Source organism: Lepidochelys olivacea, assembly GCF_965140295.1.
Source record: "Lepidochelys olivacea isolate rLepOli2 genome assembly, chromosome: 16".
Lineage (NCBI taxonomy): Eukaryota > Metazoa > Chordata > Testudines > Cheloniidae > Lepidochelys > Lepidochelys olivacea.
In genome coordinates this window covers 26,463,099-26,481,776 of record NC_140426.1, presented here as the reverse complement: position 1 = coordinate 26,481,776, position 18,678 = coordinate 26,463,099, and the positions used below count along the sequence as shown (strand labels likewise).

Below are 18,678 nucleotides of genomic sequence, written 5' to 3'. Positions count from 1 at the left end.
AGAAGAACTTTGAAGTTGTCAGTTTTATTACAAAAAATTAAAGATTTAGAAAATATTGTGGTAAAAAAACCATCAAAATTCCACTATCAGTCCTTGAAATTCTTATTGTTTAGGTACACAAAGTCGGTTTTTGTTTTTTTGTTTTTTTGTTTTTTTTTTGTGAGGATACCTACTTTTTGAGTAGTACCTACCTAGTGGGGCACCAGACCAAGTCATTCTGGCCCGAAGTATTAAAACCAATGACACAACTGAGTATAGGAAAAAAGGGGTTAGTAGATGGACAAGAAAACCAGAGTAACAGAGGCCACTGAAGAGAGAACAGGACAGGGGAGGTGTGAGAGAATGTACAACAAAAAGAGGACATACATAGTGTTGAAGAAGGGAGGGAGGGAAATGGAAGGAAACAAAGTACAGAAGTAAATGTGATACATTTATACTTTGTATTTACCACATTTATTGTGGAAAACTTGAGTGAGGTGTTGGCAGAATGTTGATCATAATTAATTTTGAGTCATAATATCTCTGAGTGCACAGAACTTCGCTAACAGAGCAGGTGTCTCTTAAAACTGCATGCCACAGTAACAAGTAATGTTAGGAGTCTTAGACCAGGATAGTCACAGTGAATGCTGACAATGTACATCATGACAGGTCAGCTGCTCTATGGGCTTTTATCATGAAATTTCAGAACAACAGATGATTTTGTAGTACCAAGGTCCAAGTTGGATCTTAATTCTGTAATAGCACTTTTTTCTCTGATGGTGCTCTAACAGATCAACAAATGGGAGATTTAGCAGCAAGGAATATATAGTATCAAATATATTGTCAGATTAATAACCTGATATATCCTTTACCTGGAGGGGAATTAATTCTTCATTTGAAGACAGACTCAGTGATCCATCTTGCTTTTTCATCTTTGACTTCTGCTGTATTGTATCTACAGTACTACAAAAATCTGAGTTAGGATTTGAGCTCTCAAAATATGCTAATTTAAAGATATTTACCTTTTTGGTATATACTAATTGCTTAGTTTTTGTTAATAGGGAGAAAACATCCCTCTTCTGTTCTTTTGCAGTAGGGGGATGTGGGAGTTGGTACACACAGCCTCCAAGGAAGGTTCTGTGCTGAAATGCTCGAGTGTTGAAGGCTTGAAATAGGAAGTTCATCTCTTTCCTTGTAGGAACATACATTTGCGAAATAATTTTTTTGCAGGTAATACACCACCACCTAAAGCTCAGAAGTAAATTTAACTAGATTCTACCTACCCAGAAAAGTGATGTACAGTAATAAGTATCTTAAGATACTTTTTAAAAGCTAATGTATTGTCAAAAGTTGTGAAAAATAATTAATAGTATTGATTCAGTATAATTAAGGCATCTCGCTAAATTTGGAAATAAGGTCCATGAATACATAGTCCTAGGACTAGCTAAAACTGACTTCCATGTAGCCAGGTGAAAAGCTTAATGTGCCAGACCGCATGGCATTTTCTTTGAGAGGTTAGTTCAGTTCAATTGTTGTTACAGGATAAGAAAGTGGAGAAGGAGAGTTCAAAGTGTTGTGGAATTGCTGCAAAAAGTGGTACTGACAGATAATTTCACAGAGTGGGTAGATAAAAAGATAGATTAAATTCTAATCTGAAACCATTTAACTTCCCAGTTAGTGGCAGATTTTAAAACAATTGTTAGTATGGTCAGTCCAATGGGGAGCCAAGCTGATGTCAGTTGTTTTTTTTTTTTTTTCTCCTCCTCTTGAACCTCCCTCATCTTATTCTCTGATGTACATTGACACTGCCAGGCAGTTGATATAGTTATTAAGACCTACATAGCTCATGACCTGAAACAATGAATGATATAGAGAAAGTAAATTGGTCAGTTTTATTTACCCTTTCTCATAATACAAGAACAAGAGGCATCCAAAGAAATTGAAAGCAACAATTTAAAAAATAAAACCTTTTTACACAAGACACATAGTAAATTAATTAGCCGAAAGTGCTCAGTGCCAGAAAATATTAAGTGCAAGAGCTTCACAGGAATCAAAAAAGGATCAGATGTTTGTATAACATGCACAGTTTGGTTAGGTAGAATAAAAAAAGTACAAGGGCATATAAATCTTCATGCAGCAAGGCATAAATAAACTATTAACAGCCTGGAGTTAGAAACTTCCTTTTATGGGGAGGCTATTGCGTAAATGTAAAAATTTCTATTCTGTTAGGGCCACCAACTTCCCTGAGGCCACTTGTCTTCATTCCCATTGTAAACAATGATATGCACTGGCTATTTCGAAGGAGGGCATCTTAGCTCTGCATCTCTGGCCTCAGTTCTATTAAGAGTAATCAGAGGTGGCGGCCATTTTGAAAGAGAGCAGTTTTTTTATGGAATTCTTTCATAGAACATCATTCTTCAGCTCTGCTGAAGAAGAAACTTTAATTTATGAAGAAAAATGACAAAAATAACTGTTAATCATAAAAAATCACTTGTAGCCATTGCGTGAGATTTCACTGAGATTTGTCTATATGGAAAGTTGGAAGAGTCAGCATTAATTATTGTTAATTATCTGGCACCAGATCTTAAGGCACTAAGTATCATAAAGGACCCATATTCTACTTAATTTTAACTCTTAAACTAATTAACAGATTTACTTGTAAATTCTTAGAAAATGCATTCTGTACTTAGAGTAGGTCCTGTAAGTTTGGGGAAGATATGCTGTGTTCTACATATATAGAACAAAGTGATTGAATCCCTACTTTAAGTGTGAAACAGTCTTAACTAAGGAACTGCAACCAGCTCCTCAGCCATACGATTATTTTTATTAGCTACTCAATTTCAGATCTGTTAGTTTGAATATTTTTTCTTTCTAGTAAAGGACAGTAGATATTGTGTGTTCCTTGTAGCATAGTTGAGGCACTTTACATTGGTCTAAAGTAGGTGATATAAGTGTTTATTCCAGTGGATAGTGGCAAATGTTTTTTGAGTATATGATCTCATGTTTACTCTCTATGGTTTTAATACTCACCAAGAAGTTTTTAAAGGAATTCCCACTTGTGTTGTCATTTATTTCCTTTGGTTTGTATAGAATTGAATTCAAATTGTTTTTTCAAGAGTAAATTATGTAGCTGTAGTAATTTATCCATGCACTGCTGATGTCTGACAAGCACTGGAACAAAATGTGTTTTACTGCAGCAGTGGAGAGTCGACATGTTGTTATAGGTCCTACAAAAATAGTGGCTATTGAGCACTCATACATGTCAGGTTACATTGTAAAGTAGGTTTAATTTAAGGCGTAAAACTTTGAAAAGTTGAAAAACCTTGAAAGTCGTCTCGGGGTGCAAGGTTGTACAATGAGGTAAAAAACACTCTGTGCTGCCATGCTAGGGTTGCCAGACCATGGGGCCAGGCATTGTGGGGAGTACAGGAGCTTGTCAGCCTAGTATTTATCTCTACCATAGGAGATAGGTAGGGAGAGCACGGATACTTGGTTTCCCATCTCTTCTCCCACAAAAAAAAAAAAATGTTTATTTCCAGCCCACAGAGATTATTAGCCAGAGCAAGGGGGGGAGTATGCTACACCTAGTAAAGGGCTGTAGCAAATTACTTCTCTCCCAAACTCAGGGGTAGCAGAAAAGGCTCATTTATCCCTTAATATTTGATGGAAACAGAACTACGTATGGTCAGTGAAATTTTTGACACTGAATGCTTGCAAACTAATACGTTTATGAGAATGAACCTTAAATAATTCAGACTTCTAATAGATGCTGATAATCCCATGTAATTTGGAGTGGCTGTAGTGCAATCACGCGATGAATGATAATTTGGAACCAACTGGTAGAGGAATTGTATTGAGATGGAATAATTGCACATATCTCCATTTGTTCTTTTAAAATAAAATTAACCCTTGACTACACCAAGCCAGATTACTAAGGCTTTGTGAGAGGAATCCCACAAGGATTAAGGAAGGTGGAGTTCATACACTGCAGCTCATGGGCAAACTGCAGGTCTTAAGAGGATGGTGCAAAACTCTCTTCTTTAATACGTAGTCACCCTGCCCTCTCCCCACAGAGGGACATGTCAGCGCTTAAAGGGATACAGTTGCCCTTAGAAGGGTCCCAGGCACCTGGACGAATAGCTCCCCTTATGTAAGAAATTGACCTGTTATTAATTACAACAATGTTAAAAGAAATGCTACATTTCCTGGTTTCCCCATTTCTTCCCTTTCCCATTGGTTTCAGGGAAACCAGAAGATAATTTAAAAAGCTGAAAAAGCTATTCCAAATTATAGATATATTTACCAGAAAGATATTATTTCTCTTTGGGGGAGGGGAGATTTTGAGGGATTGATGCTTAATGTGGCCCAAATAAAAATTTGATTTTGAACTATAGGTACAATAATAAATTAGAAGAAAATGGCTTCACTTTTTAAAACTAAACTCTCACAATGGAAGAACATCTTGCTTCATGTTTACCATTACGAACAGAGATGTTTCCTGTACTTTTTTCACAGTTAGTCAATTACTTTTTTTAGATATTATAGCTAAAGTGTCAACAACTTTTTTAATCAATGCTTTGGCTAAGAGTTCTGATACTTGGTAAAATGTTGGACTGATGACCCACCATTTGCATCTTGAATGCAGTTCTAAGTATAAAGAAGGGATAGAATGTATCAGTGTATTTTTTATTGGTGAAAGTGTACAGGAATTGTCAGAGTAATTCAGTATTTTAAAATCTCCTTTAAGAGGCCATTTTAGTTAATAAATGATCACAATACATCAAAATTGTTAATATATCCAGCAAATTGTGTTTTCTCAAATGACCAAAATCATTACTTCTACTTGCCAATCTAGTTTGCTTTCTTACTGGTAATGGTGAGTTCACTGCAGTGATTATTTCTGGTGGTTGGTTTCTCGGGGTAGCTTCTACCTGATTATTTATTTGATAGTTTGTCTCCTGAGATAAATCTGGTGTTAACAATAAGTGAATTTCCGGAAAGAGGAGATCCTGGAGTCTGAGTTGCTTGATACTTTAACTGTTTGAGCCTTATTTTCAAGATCTATTTTGGAGATGGAATCAAAATATGTAAAGAAATATTATATTCATTTTAAGATTTGACTAATGTTGTGAAGATACAAATCATTTATTTTATTACCTATAAACTGTTTCAGCACACTGAAGAAAAAGCTATGCTAATTTATATCGCTTTGACATTTTATAATTTTCATGATTTTTAGATAAAGGATTTTATATTTAAAACTTTAATAGTCTAGTCTGAGTTCATTTATCTTTAATTTTTGAAACGGGTAGAGTAATTCATAACAGTAATTTTATTCCTGTAATGTAATATTCACTTGAGTTCATTTGTGCATTAAAATTCCTTTAAGACCGTTATTAATGATTTATATAATGAAATGTCATATTAATCACAGAAGTTTTCACATTTTATTATTCTCTTCCATGTTAATACTATCTTTATGATCTCTATTAATGTTTTATATCCTCTAATTTCAATTATAAATCAAGAACACTTTCATGTTTTTGTTGGTATTTGCTTTTCAGGGGTGCCACCTTTAAAATTTTATGACTTCTCCCCCTACGTATGCAGTATAAAACATCTTTATTCATATAAAGGTAGTTAATTATGTCTTTGTTTATAGTAAACTTCCATTGACAAACTTATAGTAATAATATTTCTTTTCAAGCTCAGAGACTAGAACGACTACGAAAAGAGAGACAAAATCAAATAAAATGCAAAAACGTTCAGTGGAAAGAGAGAAATGCTTCTTGTTCAGGTAAAAAGAAACATCTATTTTCTTTATATTTTTAATTGTTGAGTTTACTTAATATTCATTTACAGAGTTTTCAGTTTATAAACCTCACTTAAAAACTTCCAAAACACAGAGGAAATATCAGTGAAGGATTCTGACCACTTCCTATTCTCACTTGTGTTCTCCCCGTAGTTTTCAGCCACCACCTGCCCACTCCTATTGATTTACATTGATTAAAGAAAAATCAAGACATTGATTAAAAGCTACTGTAGTTGACTGAAGTTTTAATAAATTAGAGTTTTTTAAGGAACATTTCAGAATAAAGATTGTTAACACAGTGCTTGCAGAACTTGGCAGTTTCTAACATCACTGTTTATTTTGTGTCTACACATAAAATTTAGGTCAACCTATCTAACTTGCTCGTGATGTGAAAAATTTTCACCTGTGAGAGACGTAGTTAAACCAACCTAAGCCCTGGTATAGATTCAGCTAAGTCGATGGAAGAATTCTCCCATCAAGTTAAGTACCACCTCTTGAGGTGATTTACTACAGAGATGTAAAATCCCCTTCCAGTGCTATAGCAAGTGTCTACACTACAGCAGCATAGCTGCAGTGTGACAGCTGTGCCGCTGTAGTACTTGCAGTGTAGATATACCCTGAAGCTCCTCTTAGCTTGATGATTAAGCATCAAAGACAATGAAATTGTATTCTGGAATTTTTTGCATGGGAGCTGGTGTTTAACAAAACGAATAACTGACAAGCCTTGACTGTCTCCTTGCAACAGATCAAAGCTGATTAGAGTATCTAGCTTCCAGGTGGAAGACCACTATTTTCAAAAAAGTGATAGGATGCATAACCTATTTCAAGTGGCCTTGGATGTTATGGATGAATGTGTGGTGTGAAACGTTTTTTTAAAGGTTATATTTACAAATTTTAAAAGTAGTCTCGGTCCGTTTTCTAGGTGAGGAGGAAAGCTTAAGGGGAAAAAAAGCATGAGAGAAGTATTATGAAAATATGACTTGTCTTCATGGGTTTTAAGCTTCTTGGGGCTTCTAAACTCACTCTGCCCTCACTTCATCAAACCATTAATGTTATTGAAAGATGGCTCTTGCTTTTAATGTAGCTCTGCTTAAGAATGTGGACACAGGAAACTTCAGAATGAAATGAAGCCAGAAATGCCATTTGAGGTTTTTATCTGTTTCTTAGAACCAGTAGTTATAACTAATATTTTCCCTGTAAATACCTATTACTTTCTTTTGTAACTTATAATTTAGTGTTTCTTATTACTATACTGTGGTGCTTAAATGGTAACATATGGAATTAAAAAAATTCTATGCCAATTATTTTATTTCCTAGCATAACTGATGTCTGTTCCTGTTGTATTTGACACAAACTGTCAAAGTCTTGTATGGTCTATCATGCCTCCTTCTTTCAAAATTTGTATATATCTTAACATGGTCCCTACGTAATCTCGGTCCCTAGGTCCCTGTATTTTTCTGTCTGCCCTTTGTAGGACCTTCTCCAGTTCTATAATATCTTTTTCATAAGAGAGTGAACAGAGCTGCTCACAGGATTCCAAACATGGTTGCACTAATCCCCTATACAGAGTTAAAGCATACATTTGATAGTTCTGTTAATGCATCCTAAATGTTTTTGCCTTTTTACTCTGTTAAGCATTATATTGAAGGTTTTAAAGTTTAATCTTCCATAACCTCCAACCCCTTCTGCTCAATGTTTTGTAGCTTTTGACCAGTGACGGTATAATCCTCTCTTCTTGTTTCTTATCCCTAACCATATTACTTGATGTTTCTTTGCATTGAAATGGACAATGGATTCCCAAGCTCTTGCTTTATTCTAGCTTGTTCTGTTGTCTCGTTCCTGGACCACAGATCTAAGACATTGGGGGTCTCTGCTCCATGCAGCCTTGGAGGTGGACCAAACCTATCAATTATTAGCAGGGGAGGTGTTGCTCCTCCCCTTAGAAAGTTCTCCAGTTTTTTTGAGTCTTCAGATGCAGGCAGGGAGTCCCATTCTTCCCTGCTGCGGAGCAAAAAACAAAACAAAAAAATCTCCAAGTTTTGATTTGATTAGCACAGGGGTTTCCCTTTCTCCCCACAGTCTCCTTTGGAAGGTGTTCTAAAAGGCACAAAATGAAATCTGTTTCCCTCAAGTGGCGTAAATCTGCGGTGTGCAGCATGGAGGATAATCCTCAGTGGTGCGTTCCCCTGCTCACTTTCAGAGCAAAGCAAGAGAGATAAATACAGAAAAATCCCGGTAATAGGCATACTGATTCCTCTGGGCCTGAACATCCACACAGGGAATTCTTCCTCATTAGGGGAAGAAGGTCAGAGTTAAAGACTCAATAGTCAAATACATATTAAAAAAACAAAACAAAAACCCTCCCACAGTGGATAGTCTCTTTTAGGCAAGAGTGTACTGAGCATAGTAAACTCTGAGTATGAAGTCTGCAGATGCCCTAAACGTTCTATAGCTATATATCCCTTCTCAGGCATCCTGAGAAGGTGTAGTGGTGCAGTAAGGAATTCTAGCTACACCTAGAAGACAAGGAAAGCATCAGATTGGAATAACCCAGGAGCTGGAGACGACAAAGAGGAAATGCCCATACTTTTAGCTTCCAGAAAGAAATCTACTAACTCAGTCTGTCTATTCAGGGGCCTGCTTGAGGTTTACCTTTTGGTTCTAGGACAAAGGCCTCACTACTATATCTACCTCAGTACCATGGATTCTTGAATTTCTTTAAGATTGACTCAGACTGGGCCTGGCATTTCAGACACTCAAAGGTCAAGTTGCTGCTTTGTCTAGCATCCTTAGTGAAGCCGGGAAGTAGTGAATTTCTTCCTACCCAAATGTCCAACATTTTTTGAAAACAGCATTTCTTCTACATCCTCCTGAAGCACACAAAGTTCTTTCTTGGGATCTTAACCTGGTTCCCAGGGCCATTTCAGACCCTTCATTTGAACCACTCCTGAAGGTGTCTCATTTTCTAACCATTACAGTGGTCTTGTTGATAGCAGTCAATTCAGCCCTCGGGGAGTGAGTTAGGAGTTTTTTCCTAGTAACCTCAGTACTGTACCTTCCATAAAGATGATAAAGTGGTCCTCAAATCAACTCTGCCTTCAGACCAGGCTCTGTAGAGCACAGAAAATTGTCCTTCCATCCTCCTGGCCAGCTCCGTGCATCCCAAAGAGAAACTGTGGCATACTTTGGATGTCCACAGAGCTCTCAAAGTATATATTCACCACACAGCTCAGTTCAGAAAGACAATTACTGTGTTTCTTTTTATCATCTGTTGTTAAAGGGAAAGCAGGCTTCAAAATCTTCAGTTTCCAGATGGCTAAAATTTTGTATCTCAGAAGCATACAAGTCTAAAAGCATAACTCCATCCTCCAAAATCAGAACTGACTCCCTGAGAGTAGTAGCAGTTTCATGGGCAGAAAGATCATGCGTGTCATACAAGGAAATCTATAAAGCAGCCACTGGGTCATCTGCTCACATTTGCTCATATTTTCTCCCAGTTCCTCAAGCTGTCCATTTAGTCATAATCTGAGGTAGCCTGTGGTAGATGGATGCGTCTCACTTAGGAGGAGGTGGTTGAAGGACATCTACATAGAACACATCACAGGACTTCGGCAATACCAGGAGAGATGAGCTGGTGTGCCAATGAGAAGCACAGTGGGGAAAGTAACTGAAATACTTTCCATATGGATTATATTTTCTAAATGGACAGCCTACCCTAAATTCTCAATTACTGAGGGACAATCTTCACTCATTGCTATATTTGCTTTCCTCAACCAACTCTCTGTATAACTTTCCATGAGTGAAGTACCCGAATACTTGGATGCTAATATCTAAACTGTATTCTTAAATTTATTCACCTAAATTTGGGTTATTGCTGATTTTGCACTATATGTATCTTATGACTTTAAAAACAAACTTTGTATTTGTGGATAATCTAAGCACTATACCCAGATGTACAAATACATTTTTCTTAACGTTAGCTTTAAGAAAATTTGTATATCCCAGTAACTATTACGAGAGGGGTACTCTCATTCACAGCTCTTCATAACTGTGTAAAGTTCCCTGTGAGTGGACGCTGCTAGGAAAATCCCAGTGTCATGGATCTGTGGATCTCATTACATATCGCACTAAGAACATTTATCTGTGCCTTACCTGAAAATTATCTTCCTGAGAGTAATGAGGTCCACAAATCCTGCCCACCCTGAATAGGCTGATAATTTGAGACAACTATGGGATTATTAATTGGCACTAAGCATTTGTTGTTCATTGAATTCCTTGCTCTGCCGGAGGATTGTTCTATTTAGTCTTTAGTGTTTAATGTTCCTTACAGATATAGAGTGGTTAGAAATTTCTTAGGCTATGAAAATGTCTCCACTGGCAGTTTCTCAGAGGTGGTGCCACACCTCCCCTGCCACTGATTAACTGGTCTGGTCTGCGTCCAAGGCTGCATGGATCTGTAGACCTCATTACTCCAAGAAAGGAAATTTTCAGGTAAGGCATGGGTAAATTTTCCTGTTATTGCCCCTCCCTTATATTTAGTTCCCCATCCCCCAAATTTTGTCTTTGGCAGGCTTCACCTTCCTGTATTTTCCTTATTTCATGTCATTGGTGTATGAAGGGATCAGATTGGACCTTGAGAGTGACTGAATAGTTCTCCACTAGCTACTTCTTTCTGAGATACTTTGACTCTTTGCCTTAAATAGAACACCACTTTGTTTTGTCAACTTCTTGTGATAGGTGTCCCAAACCCAAAGCATATTTCAAGGTAAAGATTTAGATTCTGGTAGTGGAATGACTGTGTGTACAACTCCTCCTCCGCTGTCCTCCCCTTGTCAGTAGCTCTTTTACAGGCTTGGAGGTTAGAATCTGTTTTTAAAAGTAGGTGTTATTTAGGTCTGTGCTGTATTTACTTGTGCCGTATTCACCTAGCTTACCCACATATTGCTTCCTAGACTTTTTATTTCTACTGTCTCTCATGGTTGTCAAAAGACAAAGTTAATTTTCTCCCAGTCTTTCTCCTTCCCAGTTCTTTGCTTCTTCCTCAAAAAGTTTGTAGCTGTAACAGGCTGTTTCCAAAACAAAACAGAGGTTGCTTTTTTAAAAATGCATCATTTCTAATTGCTTTGAATCCCTGAGGTTTGTCTTTCAAGATTGAACAAATCCCATATGTAGACATCCCTAACAATTCTGTTCTGGAGTGGGGTTACATTTTTTAAAGTACTGATAAGCCTGACAGACTATCTGTTGCTGGTGCATGTGGAAAAAAAAGACTCTGTAAGTATAGTATACTCTGAAACCTGTTTTAAACGATCACTTAAGGGTCTGACACATCATTGGGTTAGTCAGAGTTGCCTGTGAGCAGCTGGAATTTCCTCTCCACTCCAGAGTGTGGTAGGTAAGTAGTCTAAACTTCCTTCCTGGTGTTTGACCTTAGAGGAAATTTAAATAACAGTTAAAAAAAACAAGAAAACAAAACCCACGAATCAAAATATAAACCACGGTCTAAGCTTTATCCTGAGTCTTAGATGTTTCTTGGAATTCCCAGCAGGACCTCCTCCGCCCCAGTCTCTAATTGTCTTGATATCAGGCAGACACTCCAACCTTCCTCAACAATAACGAGCTCTACAGTAACTCCTCACTTAACGTCCTCCCACTTAACATTGTTTCAGAGTTACATCACTGCTCAATTAGGGAACATACTCATTTAAAGTTGTGCAATGCTCCCTTATAACGTCGTTTGGCTGCCTGCTCTGTCCACTGCATGTAAGATTTTGTGGAAGAGCAGAGAGTTTACAAGGGAGCATTGCACAAGTTCCTCTTCTCCGCCTCCTTACCCTCCCTCCCAGCGCTTCCCACACCACCAAACAGCTGTTTGGCAGCGCTTAGGACTTTCTGGGAGGGAGGGGGAGGAGCGGGGAAGCGCTGCGTCTCCACTTCTCCCCCCCCCCCAAAAGTCATAAGTGCGAAGCGCTGGGAGGGAGGGGGAGGAGAAGGGAAGGGAAGCGTTGTGTCTCCGCTCCTCCCCCTCCCTCGCAGAAAGTCCTAAACCAGCCAAACAGTTGTTTGAAGGCTCTTAAGACTTCCTGTGGGGGGAAGGAGCGGGGATGCGGCGTGCTCCTGAGAGGAGGTGGAGTGGGGGTGGGAAGAGGTGGGCCTGGAGTGGAGTGGGGAAGGGAAGATGCGAGCCTGGAGCATTCCCCCAGGAAAGTCGGCACCTGTTCTTCTCCGGGTAAGCTGGCGCTGCTGTTGTGAAGGTGCTTTCTGGCATCCTTGCCTGTAGCGGGCTGTGCCTGGGTGGGGTAAGCCAGGGGCACTTCTCAACCACAGTACTGTACAGTATATATAATGCCTTTTGTCTGCCCCCCAAAATTTCCTTGGAACCTGACCCCCTGCATTTACATTAAGTGAAACGATGTTAAACAAATCCAATTTTCCCATAAGATTTAAAGTTGCATTTTTCAGGAACATAACTACAACCTTCAGTGAGGAGTTACTGTACCTGTCAGCATGAGTCAGCAAAGTTCTAGAGACTGAGTTTAGGATAGCTGAACTGAAAATCACTTTATTCCTAAACAGAGTTCTCAGATCTGCCAACCTGTTACAATAGGTTTCTGTTAAAGGTGGAGAACTGTACTCCTTCACTTGGGGATTCTTTGGAGATCACTGAAGACGGGTGAAGTATGGGGGAAATAGTTTCACTGTTTCTGTCTTTCTTTTCAGTTACTATTGACAGTTATTTCAAATATAAAGGGCTCCTTGTTTCTTTGGCTACCTAGATGTTATAAGCACACAGAAAGAAGTGTTGGGGAGGTAGTGGTTAGAGCAGGGGAATGGAGTTCAGGAATGAGTAGTAGTGGTAAACAAACATTTATACTCTGGTAGCATCCAAAAGCCCCGATCTAGAGCAGGGTGTCATTGTGCAGGGCACTGTACTGACAGGGATGGGACAGTCACTGCCACAGAGGATGTAACATACAACCAGTGAATGTGACGAAGAATTGGCATGTGTGTAGTTATCATTTGTTTTAATTTTTTAAATTATAGATAGTGATAGGGTGAGGGGGAATAGCAGGAATGGGGAATTACATGTAAGAAAATGAGGAAAGGGGAAGTGGGGAGTTGCAGCTGATCACCTGCTTGGCCAAGTTCAGCAGGCAGGGTTTTGGAGGCATCACAGTGGAGGTGAGTTTTAAGGAGGGTCAAGTCGGAGCTGTACATATTGTATCAGGGAGATTTTTTCTGTGCATAAGAGGTAGTGTGGGGAAAAGTACAAAGATATTTAAAGGGAAGTTGACTTATGGTGTTGAAGGGAGGGACTGTTGGTGGGGAGAAGGTGGAGATTGATGTTCTGTTGAGTTACTAGCATTCTGGAATTTGTTCCAGCTGTGCCACTGACTCACTTTGCCTTTCTGTACCTCCATCCCTTCACCATAAAATGGGAACAATGATACCGTCCTGCCTCATCCATGTATTGAGGCTACAATTAATGTTAGTAAAGCACTTTGTGATCTTCAGGTAGGACACCAGAGAAGTGACAAAGCATTATTATTTTCTAAAATAATTATACTTGCTATCTTTACGTAAAATAAAGTGAATCTTCAGGTCACTTAGTAGGACTTAGTGCTTTTCATCCACGCATCTCAAAGCATTTACCAAGGTGGGTAAGCATTAGCTTAATTTGTTTTATGAATGCTGAGTGGAAAAAAAAAGTCATTGATAAACTTTCCTTTCTTCATAAACTTTCAAATCCCTAGTTCTCATGCAAACTATGCTAGTATGTGTTGGGAAGTTTTTGTTGCAGATACATTTTTTGCTGCATATTTTGTGGTCAAATAAATTGCATCCAGGAATTTAGTGGTTTTGTTTTCAAATATGGGAACTATTGAGGGAGATTACTTTTCATAACTGAAATACTGTGTTTCAAAGGGGTGTATGTGTGATGAAATACTTTGTGTATATGTATGTTTCTCTTTTAAAAAGATTGGCTGTCCGTCCAATAGGCTTTGTAATGAGACCCTTATGGATTTTGCCTATTAAAGTGAAGTTAGAAGTGGAGTTAGAGAGGCTGTACAAAACAACCTAAGAGGCTTCTTTATTTGTTCAGATTAATTCATCAATAAACTTTGATAACACTGAAAAATGTAACAAGCTGTTCAGAAAGAAGGGGAAATGTAGTAAAATGTACAATATATTGAGACAGTCATCTGAACACTTTGGGCTTGTACAGAATAACACACTCAGCTAAAAATTCCATAAAAAAACAAAGCAAAACAACATATGCAGGCTAGTTAAAAAGCTTTAGGATGTGAAAATAGTGTAGCTAAACTTATCGTTTGTAAAAACAAAAAAACACCTGTGGTTTTCCTTCTAAAACTGAAGGCCGTTACAGTGGTGTTTCCTGTCCTTTTCAATAGGTTTTCCCTGTCCCTTCTCACAACACTGTGGAATGTGCTGCTGTTTCAAACTCCTGAGTCACACATAGGTTTGACTAAAATGAAAACTATGCAAAACAGATGCCACAGAAATGAACACAGAAGAACTCCAAAGATCCTCTCACTGCACATGCCAACAAAAGAAATAGCAAGCAAGCACATCTCAGATATTTCCTAAGAAACAACACAAGCAAGGAAAACACTTGAACCAATGAAATCATTCTACAGAACTCCAGGGGACAAAGTGTTTTCCAAAGGCACAAGAAATTACAGCTCACAACTCAGCAAAAGGTTATGGGCCTAGTACAGGAGATCAGACAAGATGATCATGATGGTCCCTTCTGATCTTAATGTCTATGAAACTCTATGAAACTATAACATAGTGGCAAATAAGAATTTTTAAAAACTAAAACAAGCCTGTTGTACAAACAGAATATGTTATGGGGTTTAAATTGCCATAATTAAAGACAAAATTTAATCATGCTCTTCTGGATTAATCTATATCTTGCTCTAACCTATTGGGTATCTTTTAGTATATACCACCCTTACCAACTGTTTGAACTTTCAGGTAATCCGATGGATAAAAATAAAACTGAGTTTGTGACTAGTTACAGTTTGACAGGTTTTAACTTCACAATTCAAAAAATGAACTGCCTCCCTGAAGCACTGACCTTTTGAGTCCTGTTTAGTCCTGTTCAGTAACTGTTCGTTCTCTGGAGGGGCAGCATGTAAATCTTTGGGACTTGAGAGAATCCAAATGTATGCATAAAGAGCAGAGCATCGACAGTTTAGGTGGATTGATGCTGATTCTCAGATAGTGATTGAGTTTGGGGTGGTTTGCTCCAGGAGAAGATGTGGACCAAACTTGTCCAGTTTCAGTCACTTGTACTAGAGAATGAGACCCATTAGTTCTAGTAGGCTAAATGCTACAGGCTCTGAGCTACATTTGTCCATCCTGATTTTGTAGAATCCGTGTAACATTAGGACCCTCCCTTTATTAAAAAAAATCAATTTCCATAAATTTGGGTTTAAACTCTTGCTGACAATCCTGCTATTATATCAAACAGCATTATAACAGGCTTCTTATGCCCCACTAATTTACACATTAACTTCATTATTACCCTTATTATCACAATACTGTACTTCCTTGTGACCCAGGATGCTTTTTGCTCAAGCATGGTGTTATGAGACCTTATTTTTCCAGATGAGACCCCCCACAAGGCAGCTTGCTGGAAGAGGGGAAGTACATGGGAATGTGGGAATTGCCATACTGGATTAGATTCATGGTCCTTCTAGTCCAGTATCCTGTCACCAATAGTACCAGTCCTAGATGCTTCAGAGGAGGTGCAAGGAACCCTGATGGGATAACTTGCCCCAAGAGTGTTTCCTTTTAACCCCTACTAGTTAGGTGTGGGATTAAGCCCAGAAGCAAAAAATTAATATCGCTTCCAAAACTCTTGTTTATTTTTTAATATTTACTGTTACAATTCTGAATAAATCTAAGTCTCTAGCCATTACCATCGAGCAGTCTCCAGCTACAGATTCCAGCCAGCTCGATATTAACCTATCTGGATGACAAAGGGGGCAACTTAGACCTTGCTGGCGGATGCTCAAAAGATGTGCACACACTTGTATATGCTACTATGTTTCGGGCCCTTCAGCGGCCTCTGTTGAAATGTGACAGGTTCAGTCACAGAGACCCCCTTGGGACTGTCACCTGATGTGCTGAGATTACCTTTGAGCCCGTTTTCCTTGCCATCTTGGGACTTCCAGAATCCTGCCTTGTTGAGCCAAACATGCTAGCCTGCTGCAACACAGACCCAGGGTCCAGGCCATGCCCCCAAAGCTGGAGGCGTTAAGTGAAAACAGCTCTGCAGGTTACCTGACTCCAGCACCCAGACACCCAGCTCCCAATGGGATCCAAACCCCAACTAAATCCGTTTTACTCTGTATAAAGTTTATACAGGGTAAACTCATAAATTGTCCACCCTCTATAACACCGATAGAGAGATATGCACAGCTGTTTGCTCCCCCAGGTATTAATCACTTACTCTGGGTTCATTAATAAACAAAAGTGATTTTATTAAGTATAAAAAGTAGGATTTAAGTGGTTTCAGGTAATAACAGAACAAAGTAAGTCACCAAGCAAAATAAAGCAAAAACGTGCAAGTCTAAGCCTAATACATTAAGAAACTGATTACAGATAATATCTCGCCGCCAGAGATGTTCCAATAAGCTTCTTCCACAGACTAGACTCCTTCCTAGTCTGGGCCCAATCCTTTCCCCTGGTACGGTCCTTGTTAGTTCCAGCAGCCATCTTAGGTGTTAAGCAGGAGCTTTCCCCTTTGTCCTGTTCCACCTCCTTTTATAGCTTTGGCACAAGGTGGGAATCTTTTGTATCTCTGGGTCTCCACCTCTTCTTCTAAATGGAAAAGTACCAGATTTAAGATGGATTTCAGCATCAGGTGACAGTCACATGTCCCTGTGAGACCTCATTCTTCATTATCCAGGGACTGGCCCACACATACACAGGAAGGCTTGCAGGTAACAAATCCATTCACAACCAATTGTCCTAGTCAATGGGAGCCATCAAGATTCTAAGCTACCATTAGTGATCCACACTTTGCATAATTATAATAGGACCTTAGAGTTATACTTCATATTTCTAGCTTCAGATACAAGAATGATACATACATACATACAAACAAACAAATAGGAGGAATATATTCAGTAGGTTATAACCTTTGTTATGATACCTTACAAGATACTTTTTGCATAAAGCATATTCCAGTTACATTATATTCACATTCATAAGCATATTTTAATAAAACACGGAGTGCAAGTCACAGAAACGTCATGACATTAAGCTTGCTATGCAGCTGTGAATCTATAGAACTTCAGTTATATCAGCTTCATTGTACAGAAGTGAAACATAGGTGCTGTGGAAGACTGAAGTACATTGGATTGACATTTTTGATTCTCCTCATCTTGGTCAGCTGCTCCGTATTAAGAGCAGGACAAGATCTGAAATGAAGATCTTTGAAACTGAACCCAGCAACCACCCCACATGAGCACTGGTATGGACATATTAGAATGGAAGACCAGCAACTTCCGAATCATGTGAACCGAAGAATGCCACTACATGGCTGTGACCTTAAGCACCTGGCCAGAGATAGATTCGAGTGGTGCTCAATCTGCAAGGAGGACACATCCTTTTGGGATTTGCCATGGTAGTGATGATTGTAACTCTAGGTATTCTTGATATTTCATAGAATCATAGAATATCAGGGTTGGAAGGGACCCCTGAAGGTCATCTAGCCCAACCCCCCGCTCGAAGCAGGACCAATTCCCAGTTAAATCATCCCAGCCAGAGCTTTGTCAAGCCTGACCTTAAAAACCTCTAAGGAAGGAGATTCTACCACCTCCCTAGGTAACGCATTCCAGTGTTTCACCACCCTCTTAGTGAAAAAGTTTTTCCTAATATCCAATCTAAACCTCCCCCACTGCAACTTGAGACCATTACTCCTCGTTCTGTCTTCTGCTACCATTGAGAACAGTCTAGAGCCATCCTCTTTGGAACCCCCTTTCAGGTAGTTGAAAGCAGCTATCAAATCCCCCCTCATTCTTCTCTTCTGCAGGCTAAACAATCCCAGCTCCCTCAGCCTCTCCTCATAACTCATGTGTTCCAGTCCCCTAATCATTTTTGTTGCCCTTCGCTGGACTCTCTCCAATTTATCCACATCCTTCTTGAAGTGTGGGGCCCAAAACTGGACACAGTACTCCAGATGAGGCCTCACCAATGTCGAATAGAGGGGAACGATCACGTCCCTCGATCTGCTCGCTATGCCCCTACTTATACATCCCAAAATGCCATTGGCCTTCTTGGCAACAAGGGCACACTGCTGACTCATATCCAGCTTCTCGTCCACTGTCCCCCTAGGTCCTTTTCCGCAGAACTGCTGCCTACCCATTCAGTCCCTAGTCTGTAGCTGTGCATTGGGTTCTTCCATCCTAAGTGCAGGACCCTGCACTTATCCTTATTGAACCTCATCAGATTTCTTTTGGCCCAATCCTCCAATTTGTCTAGGTCCTTCTGTATCCTATCCCTCCCCTCCAGCGTATCTACCACTCCTCCCAGTTTAGTATCATCCGCAAATTTGCTGAGAGTGCAATCCACACCATCCTCCAGATCATTTATGAAGATATTGAACAAAACCAGCCCCAGGACCGACCCTTGGGGCACTCCACTTGATACCGGCTGCCAACTAGACATGGAGCCATTGATCACTACCCGTTGAGCCCGACAATCTAGCCAGCTTTCTATCCACCTTATAGTGCATTCATCCAGCCCATACTTCCTTAACTTGCTGACAAGAATACTGTGGGAGACCGTGTCAAAAGCTTTGCTAAAGTCAAGAAACAATACATCCACTGCTTTCCCTTCATCCACAGAAC

At 39.3% G+C, this 18,678-nt stretch overlaps 1 protein-coding gene across 2 annotated transcripts in view; it reads left to right on the top strand.

Moving 5' to 3' along the window:
• MAPKAP1 (MAPK associated protein 1) overlaps window positions 1-18,678 on the top strand; it is a 161,844-nt gene that overhangs the window by 18,884 nt on the left and 124,282 nt on the right. For both annotated transcript variants that reach the window (XR_014714317.1, XM_084649959.1), the window contains exon 3: window positions 5,687-5,776. Coding sequence is in view for 1 of the 2 variants with exons in the window: in XM_084649959.1 (XP_084506085.1) it covers window positions 5,687-5,776 (90 nt within the window). In the remaining variant the exon portion in view is untranslated. The remainder of the gene's footprint in view (window positions 1-5,686; window positions 5,777-18,678) is intronic.